The 12,115-nt window shown below is 34.3% G+C and overlaps 1 protein-coding gene across 4 annotated transcripts in view; it reads right to left on the bottom strand.

Moving 5' to 3' along the window:
• RADX (RPA1 related single stranded DNA binding protein, X-linked) overlaps positions 1-12,115 on the bottom strand; it is a 92,680-nt gene that overhangs the window by 53,169 nt on the left and 27,396 nt on the right. For 2 of the 4 annotated variants that reach the window (XM_055563995.1, XM_055563996.1), the window contains exons 4-10: positions 9,350-9,455; positions 9,060-9,151; positions 8,830-8,952; positions 5,809-5,913; positions 4,300-4,464; positions 2,960-3,120; positions 400-572 (exon numbers count right to left, since the gene is read on the bottom strand). In XM_055563995.1, the coding sequence (XP_055419970.1) occupies positions 400-572; positions 2,960-3,120; positions 4,300-4,464; positions 5,809-5,913; positions 8,830-8,952; positions 9,060-9,151; positions 9,350-9,455 (925 nt within the window). The remainder of the gene's footprint in view (positions 1-399; positions 573-2,959; positions 3,121-4,299; positions 4,465-5,808; positions 5,914-8,829; positions 8,953-9,059; positions 9,152-9,349; positions 9,456-12,115) is intronic. The other 2 variants (XM_055563997.1, XM_055563998.1) reach the window with 1 other exon arrangement.

The following is a 12,115-nucleotide window of genomic DNA, read 5'->3' as shown; positions in this document are numbered from 1 at the left end:
CATTGAAGATGTAATCAGTTAAGATGAGTTCATACTAGAGTAGACTGGTACTCCAGAGTGGGTCCCTAATCCAATATGGCTGGTGTCCTTAAAGAAAAACTTGGACACATATATACCCACAGGGAGAATGCCATGTGAAGATGAAGGCAGAGATTCAAGTGATAACTTCCATAAGCCAAGGAATGCTAAAGATTGCCACTAAACCACTAGCAGCTAAAGGAGATGCATGGAACAGATTCTTCCTCATAGCCTTCAGAGGGAACCCACCCTGCCTATACCTTGATCTTGGACTTTGGCAGCTGTAGAAAACTATACAACTTCTAGTAGCACTGCTCATTTTATACGATAGAAAAAATGAAAAACCATATGCTATGTATATACTTAATACAAATGACTTACTGTTTGCCACTTGGGGTTTGCGTAATTCTTTTCTTCGTGACAGGGTTTGAACTTGCACATGCAGAATGACATTGAGATCTCCCAGAACCATCATCGTGATGACGTTTACCATCTTTTTCCTGACGTTGACTTTCTTTTCTAGCTGCTTCGGATGTTGAGGGTTGGTCAGCATCCTAAAACCAAAAATTTGAAGAAAACATTTTAAACTAATTCACAAGAATTATTTCTCTCTTAAAAGACTCTACACTTTTAGCATATCCATTTTTTGTAACTTGAGTTGTGACAAAACTTTGTAATCATAACAATGCTTTTATAAAGTTGATTTATCTTAATCTAACTGCTAGTAACATACTTCAAAAAGATAAACAAAAGTCTTTCTTATGTAACTGTAAAGTTGGATTAGATGCTTCTTTCCATAAGAATAGTAATCTTAGAAATAACTTTTAAAAACACAAACTCATGGAAAAAATTAATTTGTCTTGATTTTGCCTAGAGTTCAGAAGTGGCCTCTTCTACAGCATTTATCCTCCAAGAGTCATTGCTACCTCTTAATAAAATTTGGGTAGAACTGCCAAGTCTGACAATAGAGCTAAAAACTTCCAGTGGGAATGTACATATACTTTCGGCCTGGACATAAGGTAAGAAATGAACGTAGTAAAAAATATGACCTGGAAATCTAAATAAACGCTATCATGACAGGCTCATATTACATAGAAAGCAAAAACAAAATACCAAGTTTGGAGGGCCTAGGGAAATATCAGAGGCTGTGACTTTAGTCCAGACTGCTCCAAAATAAATGACATAAAAAGAAAACAAACTGAAAATGAAGCTTTTACTTTTAGGTTTACATCATTAAGAGTTAATACATTTGAGTTCTGAATGAATTGTACAAGATATAATGCCGGGGAGGTGGTCCTAAGATGGCAGAGGAATAGGATGGGGAGACCACTCTCTTCCCCACACATTCATCAAAAAAACATTTAAATGCTGAGTAAATTCCACAAAACATCTTCTGAATGCCGGCAGAGGACATCAGGCACCCAGAAAAGCAGCCCATTGTCTTCGAAAGGAGGTAGGAAAAAATATAAATGACAAATAAAGAGACAAAAGAGGTAGGGATGGAGCTCCATCCCGGGAAGGGAGTCTTGTAAAAGAATGAAAGTAGAACACTTTCTAACACCATACACAAAAATAAACTCAAAATGGATTAAAGATCTGAACGTAAGACCAGAAACTATAAAACTCCTAAAGGAGAACATAGGCCAAACACTCTCCGACATAAATCATAGCAGGATCCTCTATGACCCACCTCCCAGAATAGTGGAAATAAAAGCAAAAATAAACAAATGGGACCTAATTAAAATTAAAAGCTTCTGCACAACAAAGGAAACTCTAAGCAAGGTGAAAAGACAGCCTTCAGAATGGGAGAAGATAATAACAAATGAAGCAACTGACAAAGAATTAATCTCAAAAATACACAAGCAACTCCTGCAGCTCAATTCCAGAAAAATAAACAACCCAATCAATAAGTGGGACAAAGACCTAAACAGACATTTCTCCAAAGAAGACATATAGATGGCTAACAAACACATAAAAATGCTCAACATCACTCATTATCAGAGAAATGCAAATCAAACACAATGAGGTACCATCTCACGCCAGTCAGAATGGCTGTGATCCAAAAGTCTACAAGCAATAAACGCTGAAGAGGGTGTAGGGAAACGGGAACCCTCTTACACTGTTGGTGGGAATGCAAACTATACAGCCACTATGGAGAACAGTGTCGAGATTCCTTAAAAAACTGGAAATAGAACTGCCTTATGACCCAGAAATCCCACTACTGGTCATACACATCGAGGAAACCAGAACTGAAAGAGACACGTGTACCCCAATGTTCATCACAGCACTGTTTATAATAGCCAGGACATGGAAGCAACCTAGATGTCCATCAGCAGATGAATGGATAAGAAAGCCGTGGTACATATACACAATGGAGTATTACTCAGCCATTACAAAGAATACATTTGAATCAGTTCTAATGAGCTGGATGAAACTGGAGCCTATTATACAGAGTGAAGTAAGCCAGAAAGAAAAACACCAATACAGTATACTAATGCATATATATGGAATTTAGAGAGATGGTAACGATAACCCTGTATGCAAGACAGCAAAAGAGACACCAATGTATAGAACAGTCTTTTGGACTCTGTGGGAGAGGGAGAGGGTGGGATGACTTGGGGGAATATCATGGAAACATGTATAATATTATATATGAAGCTAATCGCCAATCCAGGTTTGATACAGGATCCTTGGGGCTGGTGCACTGGGATGACCCGGTGGGATGGTACGGGGACGGAGGTGGGAGTGGGGTTCAGGATGGGGAACACGTGTACACCCATGGCAGATTTATGTTGATGTGTGTCAGAAGCAATACAATATTGTAAAGTAATTAGCCTCCAATTAAAATAAATAAATTTAAATTAAAAAAAAGATATAAATCTAATTGTGGTTAGAATCAGAGTGCTTTCAGAGATATACTATTAATTCTCTGCCACCATACCCATAGTGTTTCAGATGCTGAGGCACTTTGAGTTGCACTGTGATGTGGGACATACTTTATAACAGTAATTATTCCCTGAATTGCAATGCGCTTTTGTTCCCTATACTGCAGATCTTCAATCTCCACCTTTACTTCCCTTATAGCTGTCAAGAGTGATTCAGCTGCAAAAGAGTAATTCCAAGGAAATTGTAAGTTTTAAAGAACTGAAATGACAAAAATAAGAATTAGATTTGCAACGTAATTTCACAACATGAAAATTATAAACTTGCTAATAACTTAAATATGTGCGACTTTGTGTTTATATTTGGCATCCCCTTACGTGATGTTGGTAAAACTGGCAAAATATATTTCAGTTAAATTGTTATACCGTCTTCTAGTCTGGTGTCTTAATTTGAAACAGAAATTTTACATATTGAATGCAATTTATATATCATACTTCAAACTATAAAGTGTTGCTTAGCCATTGCATAGAAGCACACATGTTAATATTTTCTGTATTCTATATGCTATATATAGCATATACTACATATTGCTGGCATTATGAAGTATAGAAGGATGCCAATATTTAGCTAATGATAGATCAGTATTTCAAAGTTTCTTTTTTTCCAAAGCTGTGAAATTATCCCACGGCTTTTCAAAAAGAACATATGCTACACTTTTCAACTATCATATTTTAATTCTACTAAAATAAATTAGTGTCTCTCATCAGTACTTATTCTGAATCTCACTAATTTTGATATCATTTTTATTTAAAGGTGGAGCCTCAGCCGTGTTATATCCAATACACAGTCATCCACAAGTTTTGCAATACACATATCTATAAGTTTTGCAAACCTTCAGATACAAAGAGCCAACTGTAATCACTGTATATCCCTTATGTAAGGCTTTTGAACATCTGAAGATTTAGGTATCCATGGGGCTCCTTGAACCAATCCCCTATGGATACCAAGGGATATCTATGTATCATTTCATAAAAGTGGCCTAATACAGTTGTATCTTGATATCAAATTGTCCAATGTATCCTTTCATATGTTTAATTTAAATAATATTATAAGAGTTGGGATCTAATAACAACGCAGATTTGATCTCAAAGACCTTAAATCAAGATATCTCCATTTAGTCAGTCTATATTCCTTTTTCCTTACAGTCTAATAAAATAAAAATATCCACCTTTATGGGACATGACATATGTTTTTATATATTTACAAAGATCAAATTATTAACAGTGAGTATTGCTACACTTTGGCCTACTCAAATTAAAGAGTAAAGATGACTAAATGACAAGGCATATACCATACATATAGCATATAATCATAAACGACTAGTAATTTCATCAGTACCTTTACGAGAACTACTATACTTCCAAAATGTCTCTGGCACTGGTGGATAGGGGTAATATCCACCTATAACAGTATTCTTCCCTTCGCCAGAATAGTTCTTCTCTTTAACCCACCGAATAAAATTTTTTACCTTGGCATCATCGTTATGCAGCTGGCCTTTATGACCTCATTGCACGAAGGGTAAAAAATAAGGGAAAAACAAAAAACAAAAAACAAATAAATCACTGTAGTAAACCGCCTGGACTTTTTTGTGTATAAAAACATTTTAATATAAGATCAATCTTATGTCACCAAGAAAAGAAGTCAACTTATTCACTATGTAGCACATAATTATACTGAATATGCATACAAAATTATCAAAGATGGTAAATAAATCCGAAATCTAGAATGAAATCAAACATATTACAGTTTCTGTGGACTACACTGTAGCTGTCTGTAGGACACCAAAAAAAGCCAGAAGAAAAAGAAAACTAATAGTCTGGACTTTTCTAGCTATCCAACTGGTTAGCATCTTCTTAGAAAACCAATTTTTATGTATTACCCTGAAGGTATGATAGCACATATGAACTAAATTTTCTGTGAATATAGCTCAGCATTTAAACTCATGCTTTAGAAATGTACATAAGTGTCATTTACATCTGATATTATTAGTATATATTAGATCTGATATTATTCATATTTATAAAATGAGGTATAAACAAAGATGTGTATTACATCCTTCCTAGGACTCTTCTTTGACAAATTTCCTAATTACCAAGATGGTAGCATTCTAGTAAGTAAAACATTCCACAGTACTCTCTCACTCATCTGATTTTTTTGCCCACATTATTAGAGAGAATGGAAAAAAATAATAAACTTGTAGATAAGCAGTGAGACTTTGCTTGCTATGTTAAGTAAAATGCAAGTCTGGGGACCAAAATTTAACATACATTTTCATTTTAACATTTTAAAACTATTGTTAGTTGAATCCTTATTGTGATACAGGGCCAAACAAGTCTTCAATCTGTGAAGCCATTTATGATTATCTAACTTAACATTAAGCAGGAATTAAAGTTAACCAAAGGACATAAAATTCTTCAGAAAGTCAGAAAATTGTTGCTTGAATTGTAAATCACCTCGAAGCAATAGATTTCATAAGCTGTATATTCTTTGTTGGGGCCTCCTGGTGGCTCAGATGGTAAAGAATCTGCCTGCAATGCAGAAGACCCGGGTTCGATCCCTGGGTTAGGAAGATCCCCTGGAGAAGGGAATGGCAACCCACTCCAGTATTCATGCCTGGAGAACCCCATGGACAGAGGAGCCTGGTGGGCTAGTCCATGGGGTTGCAAATAGGCAGATACGACTGAGCAACTACTGTGCGCACACACACATACTCTTTGTTAAACCAATCTTATAGTGAAGGAGTTCAAAATAAGGCTATCTTGTGGTTGAATGTTATAATAAAATTTAATTTAATGAAGAGAAAATATATTAGATTTCCAATTAAATATATACAAAGAAATTGCTTACTAGTCATAAACACGTGACTCTCGTTTGTAGTGGTGAGGTAAAGCAGTTTAGGTACTTGATCATCTTTTCTGACAACTTTCAGCTGTGTACACGTGAAATATGTCACTGCAAGAAAAGAAAATACTTATGAAATTATTTATGCATTTCAAAGGGAAATACCTAGATCACAATCTAACAGAGTGCTTCTCAAGTTTTACTGAACTCAGGAATCACTTGGGATAATTGTTAAAATGTAAATTCAGATTCAGTAGTTTTAGTGTGGGGCCTGAAATTCTTTGCTTAGTGAGATCTTAGCACGAGTGATACTAGTGCTGTTAGCCCTTTGACCACACTTGGAGCAACAAGGATCTAACACTTTTCCTTTAGCAAGTATTAATACAGCAGCTGCACATAACCGAAGGCCCTGCTTGCTGGACAGCTGACGAGTGAAAGTCTTTTAATTGGCCATACAACTGAGTGTGAACCGTTATTTCCTACAGAGAAAAAAAAACACTGAGCTTCTCCATGTTTTCACTGATTAACCCAATCTAACCTTGATCCCCGAAATTACTCTCACTCTTTCCATTAGATAGGGCTACACACTATTAATGTGAACTTGTTTATGCAAGTGTTTTAATTGTGTTTATCTCAATTAGACTTTAAATCTCAAAGACAGGGCTTCTACCACGTATTCTTTTCTGTTGGCTTTCCTCACCAACTAGATAGACTAAAAAGAATCCTTGAAAATGAGATTATCATGTCTTCAGATTTCAACCACTTTCAAAAGCTATCAACTGTTTTGTAACTATCAGGTTATTTAGGAAGAGTTTACTTAAGCAAAAATATCTTTAAAATTTTAACTTATGTGTCCCAAAACAGTTGTCTTACAAATCAGGAAATGAAGAAATAAATATAAATACTTGCAATTTCCTATCAACAGTAAGCCCTCATTTGAGAATAAATATTTTCCTAGAGCATGATAATATCTATAAATTCATTTCCTATATCTCTCATTTACTAGTTCTTTATTTTGGAGCAATGAAAAGAAAGAAAATCTGTTCAAATGACTAAGAATAATTCTCTTGATTTATATTGTTTTTCATTTATTTAAAAAACTATACAAAGATGTGAGTATTCATTATTAAATATGCTGACATAAGAATACTAAAGAAATCTCTAATTCTAAGTTCATGGTTGCTAAAAATACGGTATTTGAACCTAACACCTTCTAGCTGTTTAAAATCTCTCTTGACCTTTATTTCCTCACCCATAAATTTGTAAAAAACATCACCTCTTCAAAAGGTAACTGTAAGTACAAAATTAAGTAACATCTATGAGCAACTAATATATAGTAAGCAGTGAAAAAGTTTTCCCCTTAGTTCTTCACTTTCCTTAATGAAAAGTAAAAAAAGGGGCCCTGGGCCAGTGGTGCCCCAGCATGCACACACCATGGGCCTTCCACAGCACCATGTATCGCCAAAGCCTGTGATTCTGAGCACACACACATAAAGTAAAACAGATGCCCTACTACCAAAGGATTCTGGTACTGTTCCAGAAGATCCTTAGTTATGTTCTCCTTCATAGGCCTGAAGCTTCCTTAATGTTCACCATTTATTTCACAATTTTTTCCTTCACTCTTGGTCAAAAGATGAAAATGAATAGTGATTGTTGTCAACTCTTGTACTAGAGTAAATCTCACTAGGCTCCATATAAACTTTTCTTAAAAGATATATTTCATGTTTCCATAAGAAATAGAATGTGACTACATGGCAACATTTCTGTGAAAAATCATTTGCCAAAACCTGTGTCAGTTAGCTATTAAAACAGCTATAGTGGCTATAAAGAGAGAGGGATCTGGCCATAAAACCCATCTAAATTGTCATGAGCGATCATCACTATCAACCATCTATGCCCTGAGAGAAGTTATATGAAAGGTCATAGCCCCACTTACCTTGGAAACCCGTACCTTGGTTTTGGTCAAAATTCTCTTTCTGGTCTCCCCTCCAATCATAGTTGGGGTAATGTTTAGTTCTATTCATATACATATATTTTAAAATTTTAATCTCACAAGCATAAGGTGGATTCTAATGAAGTAATATCTGAATAGTGGGTAATACCATTTTACAATAGAGAATAAAGGGGTAGCAGAACAGCCCTGTATATGGTCTCTAGGTATCCTGATATTCTACCATTTCTATGTTGTTGCCGATCAAAAAAAAAATACATGTAGTCAAGATTGGGAATTTCCCCAATTTTGGCAAGCATTTAACAATCAGTATTTCATTCATATACTTATTTGGAAAACAGCTCACCATATCTAAAATAGATTTATGTTACAAATTCAAACAAGGAAAAATTTCACTGAAGTTGTTATAAGAAAGTATTAAATATATTTTTCCTCATCAAAATAGATCTGTAGACTAAGTTGTTACATAAAATACATAGTAGGACATACTTTAAATGTCTTGAAAGTAGTGGAAAAAATACCTATGTATATGAATAAATATAAGGGGAAAAATCAACACCAAAGTAAGTAAAATATTGACCAGGTGGTATAACACCATTAACCTAATATTAATTTCATACTCAAATGACATCATACTTACCACTGTCATTATTTAATTACATAGTTTCCCAATCCTCTACCAGTTAATTCTACATTAATAAAGTCTTCATTGTCTTAAATGGGGTCTATTAATTCAGTTTCCAAACGGATACAAAGGAAATGGTCTATGCTTTAGTTTCACAGAATTTCAAGTTTTTATGTCTAAAATGCTAAAAGTGAGAATTAATAAGAGCACCTGTTTTCTGAAAAGCTAGTTTCAATCCCAAATTAATTCTGAATAGAAAACCAGAAGACAGTTAATATCTATAATACCACTTATAATATTAATATAGAAAAAAATTTATATGTGCTATCAGACTGCTTGAATTTGCTAGCTCAGTATCATGGCATTCTGTAAGTTAGTATACTCTGCTATTTTTTTCAGTTAATGTTCCCATTTCCAAATATAAAATGATAATAATATTTGAACTGAGTACTTGGGTAAATATGTTCAAAGATTTCTGGCTGAGATGTTGAAAACAGCTCCACTATAAATGGTTGTTCTGATGTCCCGTCAGCAATGTGAATCCAGCGATATGACCGAAAATCTTCACGGCTATCTATATGGATAGAATATTAGAATAAATGAAGACAATGGATTATGCACATATGAACACAGAATTATTCACTGAAATACATTTTATGACTTTCAATATCAGAAGCTTACCCTTCTTTTTTGACCGCTGGACCCTTCCTACAAAAACCAAAACTCCAATAACATCACAGATAGAATTATTTGGCATCTTATCCAGTTCTGATCTAAAAGAAGGAAAATTATTAAATAGATATTTTATTTTTAAATAGCAAAAAAGCATTCTACAAATATGAATGAAAATACATATATATTTAACTGCTACAGCATAATTTGGGGTAGATTTTGAGCAAATTATAATACCTTGTTTCAGTGACTAACAGTGAAAATTAATATTTGAGATATTTTACAAGAATCTATTTTACCTCGTAACAAAACGGTTATTCAATTTTGGCAATCTCCATTCTGGTTTCACCTGCTTTTCTGGGATGATAATTATATTAGGAAAATCTCGAATATTCAGGCAGATTTCTGAAAAAGAAATATATTACTTTAATATGATATACATATAAAATAATATACACATGTATATATCACACAGCAAAAAGATTGAATGCTTTGAGTCCACCACTAAACCTAAGAACTAGATCATTTTCAATAGCTTTCTTCTATCTATTCTGACATTATCACATCCACTTATCTTTGTGTTTTACCATATACTTAAATTTTTAAAAAGGTTTAAAAAAAATCACTTAAGTGTTTTTGCCCAAATAGTACACTATTTGGATTTGTTTTTGAACTTTAAAGAATGGAGTAATACCATAATGTAGTATTCTACGGCTACTTTTTTCCCCACTTAACATTATGGTCTTAAAATTCATCCATGCAGCTGCATGTAGCATTTTTTTTTTCTCATTTCTACTGAGAATAATGTTCCAGGGTGTTGATATACTACAATTCTATTTACTCTTGATCATATTGCTGGACATATGGGTTATTTCCAGCTTTTGTCATAACAAACAGTCACTATGAATTTTTTTCGACATATCTCCTTGTACACACAGGCAAATACTTTCTAAGGTATTATATCCAGAAGAGAAAACCTGGATTATAAAATATGCAAATGTTCCACTGTATAGGATGAAGAATTCGCTCAGTCATGTCCGACTCTTTGTGACTCCATGGACTGTAGGAGCCTACCATGCTCCTCTGTCCATGGGATTTTCTAAGCAAGAGTACTGGAGTGGGTTGCCATTTCCTTCTCCAGAGGATCTTCCCAACCCAGGGATCGAACCAGGGTCTCTCACATTGTAGGCAGATGCTTTACTGTCTGAGCCACCAGGGAAGTCACTCTATAGGATAATTCCAAACTATTCTAAAGTAGTATTTATTAACTCTTCACTTAGTTTATTAATATTATAAATATTTATTAATATTTACTAAATATTAAACTATTAACAGTTTCAGCAGCAATGTGCAAGAATTCCATTGAGCCACATCCTCTCCAAATTTTGGTTCTGTTAAATTTATTTATTTATTTATTTTGGCTGTACCACGCAGCATATGGAATCTTAGTTCCCTGACCAGGGATTGAACCTGTGACTTCTGCAGTGGAAGCACAGAGTCTTAATCTCTGGACAGCCAGGGAAATTCCTAACTTTCTTATTTTTTGTCAATCTAATGATACAAAATGGCAATTTGTTGTGGTCTTATTTTGTACTTCTCTTACTACTAATTATGTTCAACAACATTTCATATACCTATAGTTCATCTATGCATCCTCTTTCGTGAAATACTCCTAATATTTTTGAACATTTTTTCTACTAGATTGTCTTTTTCTTATTTGTATTAGTTGCTTATATATATTGAATACCTTTGTTGATTATACTATTGCAAATATCTTCACACAGTTTTTGAATTTTTGGGGGGTGTCTTTTGATGGACAAAAGTTCTTAATTTTTGTTTTATCCTTTAAAAAATAGTTTATTTATTTATTTGGCTCTGCTGGGTCTTAGTTGCAGCATGCAGGATCTAGTTTCCCGATTAGGAATAGAACCTGGGCCCTCTACACTGGGAGCATGGAGTCAGCCATTGGACCATCAGGGAAGTCCCAGAAGTTCTTAATTTTAATGTAGTTAAGCTTATTAATCTTTCTTTTATGGTTACCATTTCTTAGTGCTATCCACAAGTTGCTTCCTTATCCTAAAGGCAAACAGATACTTTCTGTAAGTTCTTCTAAAAGTTTTGCCTTTCATATTTAAGCATTTGATATCTCTGGCATTGATTTTTATAGGTGTGATATAGGAATATAATGTCATTTTTTTTCTCTTAATATTGTATGCTCAGTCGTGTCCAACTCTGCGACCCCATGGACTGTAGTCCACCAAGTTCCTCTGTCCGTGGAGTTTTCCAGGCAAGAATACTGGAGTGGGTTGACATTTCCTCCTCCAGGGAATCTTCCCAAGCCAGGAATGAAACCTGAATCTCCTGCATTGGCAGGCAGATTCTTTACCACTATGCCACTATTACCCTTAATAGAATTTATCTAAAGCTCTTATTTCATTTACATTTTCTGTCCTTAAAATTTTCTTCATACCAAGTTCCTTTCCTTGATGACAAATGTGTAATAACAAACATTAATTTCAGATATTAATTTGATTCTAAATACTTCCCAGCTCATGTGAGCCTGAAACTCACTTAGCTTAATTTCTTTTGTATTTTGAATTGTTTGGTTTGTAAGTACTTACTTATATTTAAGCCAATTAAATAGAGCTCTTTTACAAATCAACCAAGGCAATGTTATCCAAAGTCAAAGATACATACACACACAGAGACCTTAGTTCTTATTTTAAGATTTCAGCCCTGAGTCAGGTTCAGCAATGTAAAACCCATCAGTTTACAAAAGAAGTTGTATTAAAATTGGGTTTCTGACAGATGAAACAAGTCAAATTCACTTGGCTAGATGGCTAAATATTTGCAGAAAAAGCATTTAGGATTTCTATTTACCTTGGACAAGCCAACTTCTAGTTTACCCCCTCTAAAATTTGCATTTTAAGAGACAGCAGAGATGAGTGGTCCTGAGAAGACCAGATAGGACACTTGCATCTTAAAGATACAGGCAAGTTCTTCCTAGGATGACTTTGTTTCCCTTTTTGAAAATATTTACAAGCCTCTTAAGATAAACATGGAGG

The sequence above is a fragment of the Bubalus kerabau genome, chromosome X, assembly GCF_029407905.1.
Source record: "Bubalus kerabau isolate K-KA32 ecotype Philippines breed swamp buffalo chromosome X, PCC_UOA_SB_1v2, whole genome shotgun sequence".
NCBI lineage: Eukaryota > Metazoa > Chordata > Mammalia > Artiodactyla > Bovidae > Bubalus > Bubalus kerabau.
This window is presented reverse-complemented; position numbering and strand designations above follow the sequence as displayed.